The following is a 20,208-nucleotide window of genomic DNA, read 5'->3' as shown; positions in this document are numbered from 1 at the left end:
AAATATGCATTCTGTAAACAAACCAAAACTAAAACCATTGTAGAGTGCATGCTTCTCCTTAGAGAGCATGTACATATAATGTTAGTCATGTCACATATTACACCACCAGAAGTTACTCTAAGTACCAAGACTGTGATTAAAAAAACAACAAAAAAAAAACCCCAAAACTCTAAGGAACAAAAAAAACTGAGAAACTCTTCATATTCCCAAGACACTACAGTTACTTTTCCATCATTGATCATTTTTTAATTCATTTACATTGTATCTCATCTTCATTAGTGTTTGGGGTTTTGTTTGTTTTAAGCTTGGCATCGAGGAGTGTATTCAGCATAATTGTTCCATCTTAAATAACATCATCTTGTAGTATTAAGTATAACCTAACAAAGAAATACCCTAAAGTATCTATACAATATAATTCTCAGGTAGCTTAAATTATTTGCTCGTTAAAACATAAACCAAACCACATCAGACGACTAAGAACAGCTTCTAATAACAAGAAGCCAGGTATTTTGAGTTTTAAACAAACTTCTGCAAAAACTACAGAGTTTAAAGAAAATTTTTTTGTTTACCTTGTCTTGTTCCAGCTGCTCAATCAAATTCTTTGCATCATGCAGCTGCGTAATCAGTTTAGTCTTCTCAGCCATGTGAAGGTCCTAAAAAAAGACCCCAACGTGAAGTTTAAAGCACTGCCATCTGTAAAAAAACCACCTTCTTCTGGCAAACAGCTTAGGTTTGGCTCTTATCCTGCACTATGCCTTGGAGGAAAAGCACAGAACAGAACCCAGGGAAATTAAAGCAGGCAGCTTTAAATTACTTTTAAATCTCCCAGTGCTAGGCTGCCCCATGGCTTCCATAATAATTCAGGTATCTGAAGGCTTTGTTACAGCCTCCACAGCTCTCTCGTGGACCTCAGAGCTGCTACAGTAAAATGGGCAAGAAACATGCCTAAAGCACCTGCTCTGTTACCTGCATCTCAGCCTACAAGAGCATCTCAGCAATGCAATATAATTGCTCATTACTGGCCTGGTTCTGGAAAAGGTCCTTAAAATACTCAAGCCTTTCAGAGCTCTTTCAAATTCAGCTAGTGTTCAGAGACCAAGACAGAGAAGAGAATCTCATCTCCAGACTGAAGCTGAGTACAGCTATACTTACCACATTTTCATGTTTCCACTACTATCAGCCACCTTACTTTTTAGTCCACACTTGGCATTAATGGCCTTAAAAGGAAAGCTGAACAATACTTAACGTTATCTTCACCATATTGTGCTCTCCGCTGTCCTGCCTTTCTGTGTTTTCTGTTCATTTACATAACTGATGCCTTTTCCACTGTCTCTTAAAGTTTAGCTCTGTTTCACTTTTCTCGCTTTACCTCCTGTCTTCTGTGCTAGGACAGTCTTTTCCTCACCCCAACTTCCCACAGCTACCTTATTTCTGATACCATTTTGATGGTTATCCATACAGTAACGTTTCATACCCTTCTTTACAGGTTTTTGAGTAATTGCTCAATGTGTTCATTCCAGGTGGGTTTTGCACCTTTAACTTCAAAAAATTAAAGGGACAGTTTGTTTAATGGTCTGCCCTATTAATAAATTTTGGAAATACTGGAGTTCTTACTGTGTTTTAGTAGCTACCCACAAAGTTAAGAGCATTTTCCATACCTTCATCTTCTCCAGTTCCTGAAGCCTCTCTTCTAACTGTTCTTGAAGTGCCTCTTTTTCATTAGTTAATTGGGCACAGCGCTCCTCATGTGACTGAATCATCTCCTTACAATGTTGCAGTAAGTCCTCTTGGTGCTTCAACTTCCGATTAAGAGTTTCCATTGTTTTAACACAACCTCCATCACCCACTACAAGACAACATACCAACATTTTCATATGCACACCGTTTCCAAAATGTAGATCTGCATTCATCATTCACATTGCGAGTGACTCACAGGTCTCTCAAAGTTGTGCAAAGTTTACAAAACTTCCTAGTGACTACTATAACTGCCAGAAACATGCTACATGTACACATAATAGCAAATAGAGTCTTTCACCCCAAATTAATTTACAAAATCCCAGTACTACACAAGCTTCAAAACCAAACTATCATTCAACAAGGTTTTCTATGCAATTAAGAAGTCATCATAATTTATAAACCTGCCTGCTACTACTAATGGAATATTCACAGGCAGGAAAAAACGGGAAGCAAAGTAAATTGCATCTCTCAAGTGCCAAGCACACAGATTCCTGCTTTCCCAGGGCTGGGTATGACGTTAATTCTAAAATATCCATGTCGGCAATACTTCAGCAGGATAAAGGCCACATTTAGCGTCTTTCCGAGCTGTACTTCTCTCTGTATAACTAGTACATTGCATAATACGTTACTGATGCTCTGGAGGCTGTAAGAGTACTTGGCATGAAAATAGGATCAGACAAATTCGATTCATGACCATAAGTCTTACATACTACAGTCCAGAAGCACACTCCAGCACAGGAAACATCTTGAACCCTGATTCTTACGGACTGGATACTTATGTTATTTCCTAAGCACTACAAAAGACATGATGCTGGATATATAAATGTCTGAGCTAACCCTTCATATCATCCCAACATACAGAAATCATGGCAGATGTTGAACAAAGATCATTTCAAGATGTATGTTCACCTCTGTCTGAACCCTGCCTTTCATGAAGGATATCAATGAATGACACTTTCATTACATATCAGCATTATAATGCCCCTTGCTCAGTAATCAAATATACACAATACTGGGAGTCCCATAACTCAAATGATTTCCTGACGCAAAGAACACTTAGATTATTCAACAGCATGAATGCCAAAATTGGTCTTTGATTTTACCTTTTCCTGAGAAAGGAGGAAAAAAAAAAAACAGATAGGGGATAGACTGGCAGCTGGTCTCCTATCTTATCTCCAGGGATAGGGCCTTGCTAATGGGGGACAGAATCTCTTAATCATAGTAAGTGGGGATAGTAACAACCCCTACTGGCAAAAGCAGTATTACAATGCTATCATCATTATTGACAAAGGGAAGCTGTATCAGATTTGAATTCTTACGAAAATTGAGTATCTTAAAAGGGTTATCCTGTCCTCTAGCTGCCACACTGCTTTCAAAACAATTGTCTCCTTCTAGAAAATATATCCTTACTATAACATCTTCAGCCCTAAATATTGTTACTCCATCATAAGTAACAGCAGGCTTATTCCCCAGAATTTAAGACCACTTGAAAAAGTCTCAATACCTACCATCGCTTTCTGGTTCCACAGCATTTTCTGGACTGATTTCCTCTGTTGGACCTTGAACTTGTGGTTCAGATTGAATATTTGGATCAGGCAATTCAGTGCCTCTCTGACTATTCTGTTTCAGCAACAATACCTAAACAAAATGGTTTTTTTAACAAAAAATTGTTTTAACAAAATTTGTTAAAAAATCCAAGGATTCTAAGTAGGTCATGTTTTCATCTTCAAAACTAGAGAGAGTTAAATAAAACTGATAGCAACAAGCAGAGAAAGGAAAAATCTGTCTGAATTTTTTTATCATTTTTTAAAATCAGAATTACGTTTCCAATTAACAAAACCAGTATCATTATGAGTGGAGAAACAGAGACTAATTAAGCAAAACACAAATTTTGCCAAAGTAATTTTAGCTCAAACATCTGCTAATGTTATGTTCTTCATAACAAAGACATTACAAAGGTATTTAAGCGTAGATCAAACAATCATATTTAACATGAGTGAGATTTTACAAAGGTATCCTCTACCACAAAGATGCACTTAATTTCTAGATAATAATAAATTCTCAAGAAGTTTTACAACATTGCAGTAATTATAATAAAACATGGATACGCATTACAGGAAATACATAATTTAAAAAAAAAGTAGGAAGAGCAGTTTTAAAAAACATCTGTTGGCTAAGGTATCTTACCTGAGTTTGCAGGACACTAATAAGTTGATCCTTTTCTTCTAAGGAAGCATTAAATTCCTCTTGGAGATGTTTTTTAGCTTGTTGATCCATCTGGAGCTCCTGAGAATCACAAATAAATGTACGTCAAATAAAAACTGAAATGTGAATTTAAAAGGCTTATCGAATAACATTAAAAATGCTCTTTGCAGTTGTGACCCCAGAATTCAACCATAAAGTGGATATTTCTTTTACTATAAAACTTTCCACACAACATAATAAGAACATTCCATTATAGTACCAGCTATAAAACAGCAAGAGTCTAGATTTGATGCAAAATTATCAAGGATTCTTTCTTCCTAAAGATAAGTTTGTGCAGGGATCACTTCAAGCCTGCTCCTGAAAACTGTTTTCCATGCACACATTTCTCCTGAAGTTGAAGACTGCACTTAGGTAAACTGGATTCTTCATTTAACCACCAGATTAAGTCAACATAATCAGCAGAAATGCAAATTTCTTATGCTCATTCAATATGTTAGCACTCTAATATGACAAATGCCATTTATAAGAGCAGAAAGTTGGCTTTTTTATTCCTCAAGCATGTCTCAGATGAGAAAGCCAGAGAATGCCGAAGAACTTAACTATGTGGCTTTCCTTGCTACTTACTTGCATTCATTTGGCTGAAGACCTTTAGAAACTTGCAGACATTGCCTAAATGCACTAGTAGGATATACATAATCTTATCAAATACCGCCTTAGGGAGGTTTCTTTTATTTACTTCCCATGCTTTTAAAGTTTAAATATTTTAATTTCTTTAAATAATTATTGTTCTAATAGAAAATAAATGTATTTAAAATTAAATTAATTCACATCTAGCTGCTCAAGAGAATGAGAACCACACACATTTCATGCATGCACTGTAAATAATTCCCCAAACTTGTATTTTAATTTTTTTTTAATTTATAAATTTGCTTTATCCATATGTGTATCTTTCCAGTGATTTACTCCAGGAAACTAATGCTTCTATGACCTTTATTCTGCAAAGATTGCTTGTATAAAAGCAAGTATCACCTACAAACATGGGTTTTGTTAGCCAGGCTGTGTCACCGTTTAAGGTAAAGATAGAGGACGATAGAAAGCGAAACAAAGGATGAAAAAGCAAACGAGACAAAACATAGGGCACTGGATGCTTCCTGCATTGTTTTCCTCCAACTCCGAATCTTGTTTTTATGCTCTCTTGCTGGCGATCCCTTACCTCCAACAGTGAATTCTGGCTGCCCTAGCTGAGCCCGATACCGGCTTTGAGAACCACAGCTGCGTGAGCTGAGCCTGCCCAGCTATGCACAGGCAGGACAGGGCTGGAAGCCATCACTGGGAGAACCATTCTTCTCTCTTCCCAAGTGCCTATATCCACTTTTTAACCCTGCACTGCTTCAGATTTTCAACAGCCACTGATCACACTTCTGCCTTGTGCTTCTGAGCTTTAGAAGCAATTCCTTCTAAGCAAAGCAGCTCAGCTCAGTGCAAGAACAAGTGCCAAAGAGATTTACTGAAACCAACACAGAAGTGGTCCTCTTTGGGTCCCAAAGTCCCCTCTGATCCTTGTCCTAGAAGGAGAACACTGAAGACTGCTTGAAGACTGCTGTTGAGGAATTACTCTTAACAGGAGAAAACTAAGGTAAGCAAAAGACACATTGATTTGCAGGACAGTCAACTTAGCCTCAAAAGAGACTTAGTTTATTCTTACATGACCCTTTCTTAGAAGAAACTTGTCTGATTCAACATATTTCTGGGAAAAATGGACTGTATGATGATGAAAAGGATTTTTAAAATTATTTTCTGATAAAAAATTTTTACATCAATGAATGATCTATTTTGTACCATTTTAGCTTCCACAATGGAAATGTACCATTTTATTTGTAGTTTTTCTTTTAAGTCTGTTTTACCCAATGCTTAAACACTTGGGCTTCCAAAAGACAAAAAAAAACCCCAATTTTTGAAGTTTTTCAATTAATGAAACAATTTCAGTGTTAGATTTGAAGAAATCTTTAAATCTACAAGATTTATAAGAATGAAATTAAATTTTACACCAAAGAGATATGCAATTTTTTTATATATATATCAGATATATAAACATCATATACAACTTATATGAATCAGAAAGACTTATGACAGAAGAAGTGAAAAGTAAGTATGCACACGTGCAACCCTTTTTCATAATCAAAAGCTTTAACTCTAGTATATATACGCCTTCCAAACTCTACCAAGTACCAATAACCTGGAAAAAACTAAACCTACTGGAGCATGCGGATATAGACTTAATATAGAATGAACTGTTTTCATTTGACCTTGTAGGAAAAAAAAGAAACATCGGCAAGCCACTTCTATCAGTAATGCTGTAGGTTTTCCCCTCCTATGGGTTAACAGTTTAGCTTAGGACAGGGCGACAGCCCAGGCACAGGCTCTGGCTCAGGTAAGCACGGCACACCTAGCACTCCGGCCCACTGTTCTCAGCTGCTGGGGCAAAAGCAGTACAGATCTGAACCAAAACGCTACCCCCACGGCTCACACAATTCACAGCCCGCTTACCTGCGTTAACACCTCGCATTGCTGAAGAAGAGTGCCCCGCAATTTGCCAGTGACCACCTTTGAAGGAGGACTGTCTGCCCAACCGGCCACACAGGGACAGCTCCTGGCCGGTGAGCACGACCCCGGGGTACCTGAGCATCCGTATGTTCACAGTCGCAGTCCCTCACCCTCAAGGGATGGACCCTGGCCCCTGTCTGCCAGCGAGACACCCAACTGCCTGAAGCCAGTCTGCCTTCAGGCAAAGGTGGGACCTCACCATGGTCCGACGGCTCTTGCAACCTCCACACCAGCGCTGCTGCTCAGCACGGCACGCACCAAAACCAGGAGCGCAGCCACAGAGAAAGCACATGGCTTTGAGTGAGCTGGTACCCGGCTCCCAAGCGAGGTAAGAGCATGGGCAGAGGCCCTTGCACATCCACCTCTGAACCTGATGCTGCACTGGCTCTTGAGGCAGCAAAAAGGCTTCAGCTTTGCATCCTGTTTCACCAGGGTTTGACAATACGGCTTTTATGAACTTAGCCTTTTAATTTGCTCTGCCCAGTACTTTGTACATGTCTTTTAATTAAGCCCAACGTATTTATTATCAATACCAAATACATTACAGCTCCTCCTTTTAATTTCACTATAACCTAAGGAGACGATAATCATAACACAACCTATCTGATTTTCTGATTGGAATCGAGCTATACTACAAATCCATAAAAACAGTGTAAATATTATAATTGAGATCAAGATGAGTATTTTTAAAAATTTTATCCTAAATTTTGTTACTGATAGTTATTCAGCTTTTCAATAAAAAAGTGCCTATTACTTGTATTTGCCTAACATTAGTATTTCTCAATACTAGCAGAGCAACAAATCGCACAGGGACATCTACTGCTGGGCTCAACAATACTGCAAGAACCACACATATTTCTACCTATGTCATAATGAACAGAAAAGCAGTTCGGTTGGTATGATGAACTGCTCTGTCAGAGTATGACAGTAAGCTGCTGAATGGGAAACAAGCCAGATAAACAACCCCATATAAACAAATTAAAACAAGCAGTTAAAAACTCTGCTGTGAGACAGAAAATATTCTGTAATGTGAACAAAACAATCAAAAGCTAGGCAGAGAAAGATCCTACGTATATGTGGCATAAAGTAAATATTCAATCAATAAAGGAGATTACCTCTCTCAGTTCTCCAATTCTGCGAAGCGCTTTATCCTGACTCTGACTCAGAACATTCTTTAAAAAAATGAAGAATAAATATCAGGTGTATTAAATGTAACTTTATATATGGAGTATAAATACATTCATAGAATTGTATTTCAGCAGAAGAATTAATGATTAAACTATCACCTGAATTCAGGTGATGCAATAAAAAAGGCTGGAGTAAAATAGCTTCACAGTTATTTTGAAAACCATTATTAACTTGGCTTCCTTATAAATTCCAGCTAAGAAAGAGTCCTTTGTTATACACACACATATACACATACACAACGTATTGTGTAAACACACACATAATGCACTGAAAATTAAATCTGTATTTGCACTATACATTTTAAGATTCAGAAAAGCATTCAGGTAAGAGAGGATGAAAAGTAATGCTTACCTCTAGCTTCTTCTTCTCCCGCTGGAGAACTTGATAAGCAGCCACTAGCTAAAATACAGAAATCAGGTATAATGATGATAACCCATCCACTTATAGCTATCAAAATAATTTGCTTAGTTATGTCACTATCTGCATTTTCAAACTCTTCACTTCACTTGAGAAAGCTCTTCTGACAGGAATGTGCTTAAATTTTCTCAATGCTCCCCTTTTCCATTTACAAAATATCTCCAACACGTTACAAAAACAAAGCCTACATGACAAAACAATGAGGTTACTCAGCATTCATGGAGTTTTCCCTTCACTGAAAAGACCTCTAAGAACAGCCATGCTTCAATACAGGCCATCAAAAACCAGCTGTATCAGAAAGTTACATCCCAGGCAGCTATCCCACAGGGATGGGCATCTGTAAGTGTACACGTCCCAGAAAGCTTAAGTAAAATTAATTTTACAATGAGTAGGCATTAAAAAATACACTCACAAATCTAGGAAAAAAAAAGGTCTCTGTAACACTGAATGTTCTTATCCCATGTGCTTTGCATATACCCAGTAGACAAAGAAAGACTGGAAGTGGACAATATTTCTCATTGTAAGTTGACAAAAGGACTTCATGAGTAACTGCACAATTTAGTTTAATTAAAAATTTGATCACAATTGCCTAAGCTGTCCAAAGCTGAAGTAGCATAATGGCACTTGGAACTAGAATGCGGTTTCTAAAATGCTGAAACATTAAAGGAAAACAAATCCAGAAGAGCAAAACCAGGAATCTTTAAAGTCAAAAGATATCTTCAAATTCTTATTTAAAATAAATTAGAATTTTTCAGAATTCAAAATTACATTTAATTTCAAAGTCATACCTATTTTGCATTTAAAAGAAAACTAAAACTATCATGGATGGTTTCCCTTACCGTATTTTTGAGATGTTAATTTTGTCCTACTTTAAGTAAGGAAAAAACCTTACATCTTAAATACTCACTATATATTGAAACTACTTTCTTCCAAGCTCCAGCAAAACAAGTCTTTCCAACTGAACTAAAGAAACCCACAAAAACAAACAAACAAAAAAAGAGCAAGCTTTTTTGATAGAGAAAATTAAGACTTGCTGGACAGACTACACAAAAAAAACCCAAAAACCCAACCAACAAAAACACCCACCAAAACAAACCTACAAAGTGAAGAATTTTCATTTTAGCCACACCATTTACATAAACTTTAAAAAATATATATCTTATTATACTAGCTGAAAGAGAGTGAAAAATTCATGGGAGGCAACAACTACTGAATTAATGGGAGACAACTGTTTTTTCAGGCATACGCTGAATACTGTAATTGCTGTATACGTATTTTAGATTCCAGGGATTCTGACAGTAATAGCTAGAGGTCTGCACAGGCATTTTTGTGTTTGAGGGCAGCAAACATCTAAAGAACTGTAAAAAACAGTGCAAATGTCCAGTTTAAAATACAACACATATACTTACCAAAAAAAAAAAAAATCCAATACCACCACTTGGAAAGCTTTACTTTTCCCAACAATTTCGAAAATGAGTAGCAAAACTACTTATTTCATTGGATTTCACTAAAATAGCAAAAGAAATAGTCCTTAAAACTCCTTCCAGGGAATACCTGGAAATTATGGCGAATAGAACTGATTTACTGAAAACAAAATGCTTGCCTATCACACGTGCATGGAATATACATTGTGTACTCCAAGAACAAGTTTCGGAAGAAAAGTAAAATTGCTGTCACGCGAGTACAAGCCATGCTCATCTCTGTACTGAACTTCACCCCTCGCTACGGGCTTTCTGCAGAAACCTCCATAGGCCTACTTTGTGTGAGCAACCACTAATTAATCCCTATGGCTGACGACATGCAATTACTTACAAAAGAGAAGAAAAGGATCATTACTAGAAAAACACTTGACCTATCTAGGCCAAAGACAGAGTTACAATAATAATTTAACGTCCATGTTGGTTGTAAGTTGATCTATTTGCTCCAGATAGGAAAACAAACCGATGCATTATCTGTTGGCCTCATGTTTTTCCCCTCTCCGCCCAGGTCAGTCAGTCTCAGCACTGCCTACCTCTGAGTATTTCTCCTTATAGTTGTCCAACTTGCACTCCATTTTGTGCAGTCGCTGCAGCAACAGCTCTCTGCTGAAGCAGTCCATATTTCCCAGGGGCTCTTCTGTTTCACTTTCGATGTCGGAAGGCGGCTCAAAGGTGGGACTGGCTGTGTCCAAGTCCAGTCGATTCGATGAGTCTCCTGAAGAAGTTTGTACTAAGGACTCCTTAGAAGAAGAGTGGAACAGAGACTCTCTTAGCGGGCTTTGAAACAAAGACTCCACAGAGGGAATTCGGAGCTGAAGCCTCTGGGCAAAAGACTGAATGTCACCCACCTGCAAAAATTCAAAGCAAGTAATTCCTTCTGTACTGCTTTTAGGCCGATGGACATGCTAAAGCCCAGGAAACAGAGACCTGATCTGGGCAAAAGAACAACTGCTGCCTAACACCAAATAGCATGACACCAAATAGCTACCACTCCCTTAGAAGAATCATCTCCTTGTGCAGAAAAACCAAGCATGCAACTAAAACCAATAAACTACAGCTGGTAAACTTTTAAAAGAATTAATTTCTGTGTAACCCCTTTAAAAAGTGAAGAATATGTAACTAAAACAAATAGTTGCATTTACTGTTGTCCCAAACTAAAAAAAAAAAAAAATTAAAAAAAAAATTGTGTGACTCACTTTTTGATTTTTCAAGACTGTATTTATCTCAAAGACACAAAGATATTTTCCTATGATTAAGAGAACAAATTTATTGCAAAAGTCCTTGTACAATAGTTCTAGCATGCCATCTTAAACAGTCCTTTTCTTATTTTTGGTTTATTTTAAATGGCTTTACGATTTTTACATAAAATACTATTATTGATTTATGGAGCTAAAGTACTGATGCTGTTCTAAAACAAAAGGTTCTGTGCTATGATACCATATACTGCTGGCGCGACAGAAGTGATTTAAAAGTATTACCGCACGATGTTGCCTCCACAACAAAACCTCGGGGCACACGTGCTAGCAGCTACTGCTAATCCCACTCCAGCAAGCTAAACTTTTTCTGAGACTTATTAAAGAATGAGCTCCACCTTTATCACTAGTGACAATTTTTTTTAAGCCTATCAGTTCTTTTCCTTCAGCTAGAACTGATTTTTCAAGCCACGCAATATTCCCTCTACTTTTGAAAGCATGGTTAAAGCTCCGTATCCCGTGCTGGCTGTGCCCGTGAGCAATGAGACTCACCTCAATGCAGGCAGACGCCTGCAGACACCGCCAACCTGTCCCTACAAAAAAAAGCTCCATGCATCAGTGACAACACTTAATACCAGCTAATGGGATTACACACAAACAAAACACCCTAGGATCCCAACAGGCAAGTACTCGTCATCCCTACTCCAGGTAGATATATATAGATAGATAGATAGATAGATAGATAGATAGATAGATAAGGGAAGATATATACTGGACATTTAAGCCAACATAACACAACGACACCACCGTGAAGGAGGAAACAAACCCCCCAGACCCCCTGCCCATACCTGTGGGGAGGCTGGTCGACTGCCATTGCTCTCTGTGGATCTGGGAAGCGATGGTTTAGTTAAGTTCTACAGGAGGAAAAACAACTGTTAGATGGAATAGATGACAAAGACTGTAATTCACCAATTCCTACAAATAGCACCTGTGCTTTTTCCTTGCCTGTGCTTTCAGTATTTTCTTTTGAATGTTTATTAAGATGTCCTCATGCAAACAAGGTAGTTTGTTAAATACAAATCAGACCGCTGCAATATACAGAACTACAAAGCAGCTATGTGTGCATGGATTAGTATGAGACATCTGCAAACGCTCACATCTCCAATTAAATTATTCATAATGATTATTTATGTAACATTTATGCACAAATCAAAGAAACACCAAAAAGACAAAATGATAGCAGGAAAAATCTAACTGATGACCAGCACTGTTTACAGCCAACATGAGTAACAGTAGAATCACGCTGTCTTTCTCTGTTCAAGTACATTTGAGGGGTGTCGGTGTGGAAACTGCCTGGAAAAAAAGTGCTGGTAACATGCTGTTTAAGACTCCAAACAAGCACAGGAAGAAAATCAGACTTTCAGAAAAAACATCCTGTGCAAACCTTCATGTGTACATTCCTCTGCACTCCCAAAGAAAAAACAAACACAAATCAACCAATGTCAAAACAAAAAAAAAAACCTACCCAAAAAAGCAAAACCAACAGAACAGAAAACATTCGCTTTGAGGTTGGCTTTTTGTTGTTGGGTTTTTTTTGGTTGGTTGGTTTGGTTTTGACATAGTTCAGCCATTTCTGTTCCTAGTCTGTCTATCCCGCTTTTCCTACGTCCTGTGTTCAGGTGTTTCCTCACCTGTACAAATCCAGACCGTTTTCTGGTGTTCAAACCAAGCCAAACCAAAGTAGTAAAACAAGCTAGAGACCATCTTGGATATGAATGTTTTCCAAGAGAAGCAAAGCACTGAGGCATATCGAACAAAATATGAGGAATTCAGCTAAAAGCAGTGTAACTTAACTTTTAATCAAGATGTGCTCTGATAGTTATATGCAAGCTGTAAAATCTAAGGTACGTATACAACTAAAATATCAATCATAATCATCCACGTATCTGCTATATGCTTGTACCCACAGCTTTTACTATGTGTGGATATGCAGATAAACATACATAAACATAAATGTAGAAGAGGAATGATTCAGTATAAAAGGCCTTCAGAAAGGTTTGACGTGGAGTAAACTTAAGGAAGTACAAAAATACCACAGAAGAAAGAGAAATCCAGAGAGTTACGGAAGCCAGAGAATCGAGCAGCCGCCTCGACTCAGACAAAATGAAACGCGCAATGACCTGCCATACAAGAAGCCTGTTTGGATTTGGAAATTGTGCTTCACCTGCCTCGAACAAAATCCGCATCCCGCTTCAGAGCGCCATCCTGTTGCGGTGGATTTATTCCTAGTGGATTAAGAGCTCTTGCTGCATTTTATACTAAAGCATTCCTACATTTTATTCTCGGCTCCATTACCTGTTCTTTTTCATTTCCTAACTGGAAAGTTAATAATAACGGTAATCCAAATAAAAATTTATCTTCTGCTTTATTATTTACAAAGCATCTACCATGCTAGTACTGGACTGACAAAGGAAAACAAATACTTTACTAAGAATTACAAACTAACTACAAACACTTCTTTCAAAAATCATATATTCTGATACCTATAAAAAGAATGAAAGTAAACTATGGAGGGTTTATACATTTAATTCACATGAATAATTTAATAATATTTAAGATCTATTATATAACACAAAATTAAGCAGATTTCTTAAATCTAGTAAGGTATTTATGAATATAAAAACCATGGATGTTGTTCTTTTCTGTGAAGATCCTTAAAAAGCTGCCATTTAAGGATCTACGAAGCGCCTTAAAAACTGCCTTTTCAAAACTAAAACTAATGTCATCACTTTTAAAACTTTCCTATTAATTGTGCTGACATCTTTGTATTCAATCTGTGTGAACAAAAGTAGAACCTATACTTGGGATTAGACTTTCTATTGGCATAAATTAAAAAAGGGATACACTGGCAAATTTTTATACAAAAACTGGACCACCACAGGTATCTAGTTGTTGCAATTCTAAGTTGCTGTGCCCTAGGACAAAGGGTCATATTTTGGTATCCACACAGTGAAAGGTAAGCATGAATGGAAGTTGCTATATATAACTACAGATTTAAGAGGCTTTGAAGAACTTAGAAGCCCTAGCCTTTCATAAGCCTTAAGAGATGTTTCAGCAAAACTAGAATCACAGAGCACAGGCTGGCATTCCAGAAGTTTTAATGCCAGTAGAGTTACGTCAGGGTTTCTGGAGACCAACAGAAGTCTTTCCTCCACGAACCCACAGAACACACACAACTATATCTCTATCCAAAGAGGGCAATACTTACAATCTCTAATTAAAAGGTTGCTTTTTGTTATTAAGATGTATAAACCAGAGCTCAGTTTTAACTGGAGCACGTTAGGGCATTCCAGTGACCCTTGTGCTTCCTTACCTCCCTATTTCTGAAATGCAAACGAATTCATCTTATTTATTTCTCAAAGGTATAAATAGATTCATAAGCCTAAAGAGTGAAAGCCTAAATGTCTGCATTTAAAACACATCTTACTGTTCTCTCTCCTTCTCAGGTATTCCAAAATAGAGTAAATTACAGAGGAAGGAAGGAGAGTTTAGTACACATTTTCTTCCCTCATTTTCCTTCAATTTTTCTTTTAAAAACCTCTCTGTCCAAGAATATTTGAACTGTTTCTTCATGCAACAAAACCCATGCAACTTTGCTAGTAAAGAGTTTTTTCTAACTTCATCTGTGCCAAAAAATCCACAATCACAATCACTTCTCTATGATGCTCACTCTCTTGGATCACACGTCACTGGCACACACACAGTTAAAATACTGGTCTGTTTTAGCAGAATTAATATGCATTTGTGTGTGTGGATGAAACCTCCCCTCTCCTGTATCTTTAGTTTGCCAAGGTTTCCCAAACATATGTAATTTTTTTAATATGTATTTGTATATAATCGACCCTACTCTTCCCTATAAACTTTCATATCATTGTTTTCTCCTCTCCAGTTCTTACTGTGAGAGTACAGCTTTCAAAAAGTTCAGGGAACAAAATCAGTTTTACAGGTAATTATTATCAATACACATTGGTAACACATTAACAATAATGCTTACATTATAATTATTTACTATGTGTGCAGTCTCATATATAAATATGCAAGTCAGTGATTCCTGCCACTAAACTATATACTAAAAGATAATATTAAGACAACATTTGAGCATTCACAGAAATATGTTTTGTGAGATGCAATTGTACTAGGGATATGCTGTAGTGCAGGGAAAAACAGCCCACAACTGTTCATCGCTGAAAGTGTAGAAAAGCTTAATTAAATTTGTAGTGAAACTTTAAGCAGTGATCACTGCACCTGGAATACGGTCACAATACCTAGAACTGAAAAAAAACCCCAATAATCTAGTAACTATTTCAAAACTACAGATTTCAGCACAGTCTGAATGTCCTCCTTGCTCCCCATCAAAAAGCTTAATTTTGAGAACACCATGACTGAGTTAGTAATGAATCTGCACTCCAAGGCCATGCTCTAAACAAGCATAACCCTTTACAACAAGTGAAGACTTTCCACAGATCAACTTTTTAATCCCTGTTCCAGTCCACTCTTGCTCAGCTTGAGAGACAAGTCCAACACAGCATGGTGTGTTCCGCTATGTCCATCTGCTTATCAAATTTCTACCCCGTTACAGCTTTAGTGACTTCTCATTTTCAGGCTCCGCATGAGTGGCAAAAAAGCACTTGCTAAACTGGAAAAGCAAAGTAATCATGAAGTATGAGGATGAGCTGAGACTAAAAAACACTGTGTTCACGTGCCTCTGAAGCATGTGAGAGATGCCATCCCAGTCCTGTTACAATAACGAGAAGAAATCAGGTTTGTGCGTATGTCAAAGTAAAAGGCTGCTTTCCTCCCTATGCCTGGCTTCTTTTTCTCCACTCCTTACTCTCTTGTCACCAAGCTTCTCCACTCATATACTATGAAAACAACATTTCCAGGCAAAGAAATACATATTTAAAATAAAATCTAATTATTAAAAAAAAGACTATCCTCACAATAGCTGCCAGGTTACCAACTAGAAGTAGTTGAATTTCAGTGTCTGTGTGAGATAATTATTTCCTGCTACCATTAGTAGTAAATGACATTGTGAGGCTCTCACTGTACAGAGCAAAACCACGTGATTTTTAGACAAAAACAATCTCAATGCTTATCATATCCATTTATCTTGAAATACATACAGACATAGATAAAAATGAAGAGAAGACTTTCAATGGCATTAATGAATTCTATGCAACGAACGTACAAACTTGTGCAACAATTATTTAAAAGTTGTGTGGAGTATGGTTACCTGTGTAACAGAAAACGTGTTAATTTTTTTATGTTACAATAAATTCACATCATACAGCACACCAGCCAGGAGCTAGCAGGTACTACCTCCGTGAAATTTAGTGCAGGGTTAGCAACAGGGTAGTTAAGACAGATGCCTTTGTGAGAACAAGCCACAAGCAACACTAGGTTTGCGTTCTAGTACAGTACTCTCCTCCCCCTGCTAAAGGCATCACTAAGAGGGGTGGGAGGACTCACCACACCATCACTCTGTGGCTTAGCTCGTTTGGTGGGATCCAAAGCAAAGATAGTATACTCAGAGAGAAAAGCAGGTTCTGCTATCATCCCGGCTAGCAGCTGTCATTCAATGCAAAAAGTAGGAAAACGAAAATAAATCAAGTAATAAGGTAATGGATGTTGCACGATTTTACTCAATTTTTCCACATTATTAAAAACATCGTAAAACAATACAGCAGTTTATGAGACAACCGGTATCCATAAAGGCAGGATATAACCAGAAAATATGCATTAGATCATTTCAGAACAGCGAAAATCCAGTTTTGATCACTCAGAAGTAAAGAAACACACAACTGAAAAAACCCTCCCAGTTAGTCAAAGATAAAGACAATGTTTCAGGCACTGATATTGTAATTTTCTTTAAACTTCTGTGGATGCCTTACCTTCAGATACCACTCAGCCTTCTTTGTTCTCAGTTTGGTGTGAAAAACTTGTTATTCTAAAAATTCTATCAGTATTTCAGTTATAAACAATATAAATTGTATGCTTTTGACTATTCATATTCTACTGCTCTTATACACTAGAATTCTAACTACATAAAAAAAAAAAAATCCTTACAAAATTTTTCAAACTACTAGTAAAACTACTTGTAAAAACACCGCAAGTTGAATTAACCATTTTATCAAGTCAGTATCAAAGAAGAGATTTAAATTCCTAGAGATGAAAACCATGAAGAGAAAGAGACTGGAATTTGCATTCCAACTGGATATATACCTGTAACTTGATGCAATCTAATGCTGTTAGGCCAACCCTACAAATAAAGAAGGGCAAAAGGCAAAATACTGAGGCAGAAAAGTAATCACTGTATCAAAATGAAATCACAAAATATTTCCTCCCCAGTAGCCAAGACAAGAGTTTCACACTTCAAATAGCTACCAAAGACAGAATACACCCAGTCATGGTCCAAGAGTGGTATTCCCTTAGCACATTTAGAACTGGTTGCATCTTCTCATTAGTGAGTTCATCCTCCATTCTTGGATGCTGGGTGTTCAACAATGAAAACATTTAAGTACTTGCTCACGGTATTTTTGTTACTCCAGCAACTCATTACCTGTTATACTTTTACAGCTAAATTATAGGCAGAGCTCTCTAACGAGTCCTACAATTACACTACCTAATGCTTTCCAATACATACATGTGTTTTTATCTGCCCTTTTTAATTTTTTTAATCACCTATTCAGTATGGCTTTAAAACTAGCTGTCTAGTTAACTTGGGAGGGGGTATTAAAAGTCACTAAAAATGATTCACCTATGTCTGGAAAAAAAGGCAAGAAACAACGTGCTAGTCTGCCAAAATTAAACAGATGTAAATATTTCCACAATGGATTCTTGCACTTCAGGATTTGGCCTAAAACCCACTTTGAATTACCTTAGTAGCTTCAGAAACATTAAACTTATCTGTCCTATACTAACGTATCACTAGCACCACATTGGCGCCCTGCCAGTACTGTGATCAGTACAACCAGACAAGCAGGGAATCCAGCTGGGCTGAAGCATAGAGGAAACGGGCAGAATCTGCAAAGATGTAAATAATCCTTTAACTAACCTTCTCTAATCCTCTGATCGCCATCAAATCACACTGGAACCTTGCTATAGAAACCCTATTAAGATCTTCCAACATTCTGTTTCAAACATACCCCAGGGTAAACAAACTCCCTACCCCACACCAACCTTATCTCAGGCACCAAATTAAGGTCATGATATCGCCGATCTTTTGTCACAACATTTAACTCCTATTCTTCCCCCCCCCCGCCCCCCAAGTAAAATCTTACTAACCAGCAAACATTTCTATCTCGGAAAGAAAGTTGCAAATTATGTAAATTAAGTGATGAAGCCAGACACCAGATGATGCTATGTTTGCTTCAGTATTACCAAAGAACAATACATAAAGGTATTTTTAAAATAACCTTTGCATTTCCAAAATTTTGAACAGTTTTTGTAGTCCTCACGTTTGGCCTAAGTTAAGTAACCTTGCTTGTTCTTTATGGACTTTCTGAACTCTAAATCCAACTGAGTTCATATTATTCTTGCTATTTCTCCACCCTCTGAAGAATTACCATGCTCAAATCTTCCTTTGCTAAGATTCTGATGAGTGGAGTGCAAAGGCCAAAGTACTTGTGATCCCTAGATCAAAGGGCTTCCTTAACACGCTGTGAAACAAAAACCAGAATTTAACAGGGATTAGTTTGACTCAAGTCTCATTGTTCTGGAGATAGCAGTAGTCGAAACAATGCATGTTATATGTTTGATTGTCAAATGCAGTCATTATTGCCTTTCAGAAAAAAAAAGAAGAGAAGCTGCGGTTCCAAATTAAACTGTTATCAAGCAAATCTGAAAATTCATACATTTTGTTAGCAAAGTACATCATGGTATATGTGCATTTGTAGTATGTTAATGCTTAAAAGTTTCTATAATTGTACATGGACAGTTTTGCTATGTTGTTTGCAAGTACAGTAAGACAGAGGGAAAGCGATTAGACTGTAAGCTTGTCTAAGAGACAAGCCAGTATTTGCTCATCTAGTTCAAGGAGCTGGAAGATGTCAGCTATTCGGCTAAAGGTTTAGAGTTTCGAGTCTTACTGACAAGTAACTCATTCCCCACAGTAAAATAAATACGTAAATTTGGTTGGTTGTCCAAGTTGGGGAATGCCAGAAAAACGTTGTGAATAATTCAGTAATTTGCTGATTTACACAACTATTTATTTATAGAAGGTTTATGCAATTTGCAACATAACCTTTTATGCCTCATCCTTACTGTGATCAGGGAATAGGAAAAACTGAAGAGCTGAAATATCAAGGTTTCTCTCTGCAATTAAAAAAGCCCCAGAATCTAAGAGTGCAGAACTGTATTTTCAGAAAGAGGTAGTATAGAAATCAAACACAACTCTTTTCTGGTTTGTTTTTCATTCTGATGAGCAATATAAACATGCTGGTGTATGTATCAGGAGTTGTAACATCCAGGCTTTAGATACAAACTAGGTTATACAGCCTCCAAAATTCAGTTTTAAATTTGCATGTCAGAAAGGAAAAAAAGGTAGACATATCTGAACCATCTTTGCATGGCAACATCTATTTGGAAGTACTTCCAATCAAGTATATGAATACAGAAAAGATGCAGCACTAACAAAAGTGGTGAAGGAGTATTATTTCAGTTTTACCTGTCCTGCTTTATTAATAGCCATGCTAGAAAAACATTTCAATTAATTTAAAAACATAGTCATTATATAGCACTAAAGTGAGACAGAGAAGTACCTTGGCTAGTTTATCTTTAGCTCTAAGAAGAGCTATATATATTGTGCTCTGCTGTCAATTCCATAACACTCATGAGGATGTGTGTGATACTTGGATCTGCATGACTGGTAGGTCACCCACAGCAAGCTATCAGCTGTTTGCTCTCTGCTGATGGCTCCAAACTACCTTTGTTATCTTCTGCAGGTGGGCCTGACTCATAAGTAAGTATATTATAGAACAGAAAGAAAATTTTGAACTTCTAGGAACTATACTGAATACGATTGATGTATTTCACCGCTAATTCCGTTCAAGAGTCAACACGGTAGCAGTTTGAAAACCAAACGCTATTCTTCCCTAGAAAAGACTGGAAGCACTAAGTAAGCACGTTTTAATCATCCAGGGCAGTTTCAAACAGTACCAAGACCAACTCAGAAAGCATCTGATATGCAAACTGTCCGAAGAAGTTCTAGAGAAGTAGCAATATGTGCTTTTACCTCGCACTGTAGTCGTATTTTATGGGCTACTTGCAAGAACAGAATACAGAACTAGACTGGCTTCTGCTATTTCTTTATACAGGAAAAAATTACG

The 20,208-nt window shown here is 37.3% G+C and overlaps 1 protein-coding gene across 1 annotated transcript; it reads right to left on the bottom strand.

Moving 5' to 3' along the window:
- Positions 1-569: 569 nt before the first annotated feature.
- Positions 570-16,438, bottom strand: LOC104162660 (golgin subfamily A member 4-like; the record flags this gene model as incomplete). Its single annotated transcript, XM_009701443.1, has 9 exons — positions 16,352-16,438; positions 11,671-11,736; positions 10,163-10,477; positions 8,086-8,133; positions 7,662-7,718; positions 3,925-4,023; positions 3,246-3,375; positions 1,659-1,846; positions 570-653 (listed from the first exon to the last, which is right to left on the bottom strand). Coding segments are annotated over exons 1-9 (1,074 nt in total), but the record flags the coding sequence as incomplete, so codon positions are not given.
- Between the last annotated feature and the right edge of the window lie 3,770 nt (positions 16,439-20,208).

The sequence above is a fragment of the Cariama cristata genome, unplaced genomic scaffold (assembly GCF_000690535.1).
Source record: "Cariama cristata isolate BGI_N322 unplaced genomic scaffold, ASM69053v1 scaffold42135, whole genome shotgun sequence".
In the NCBI taxonomy this organism is placed as follows: Eukaryota; Metazoa; Chordata; class Aves; order Cariamiformes; family Cariamidae; genus Cariama; species Cariama cristata.
The sequence above is the reverse complement of the archived record's forward strand: the minus strand, read 5'-3'. Positions and strand labels throughout refer to the sequence as shown.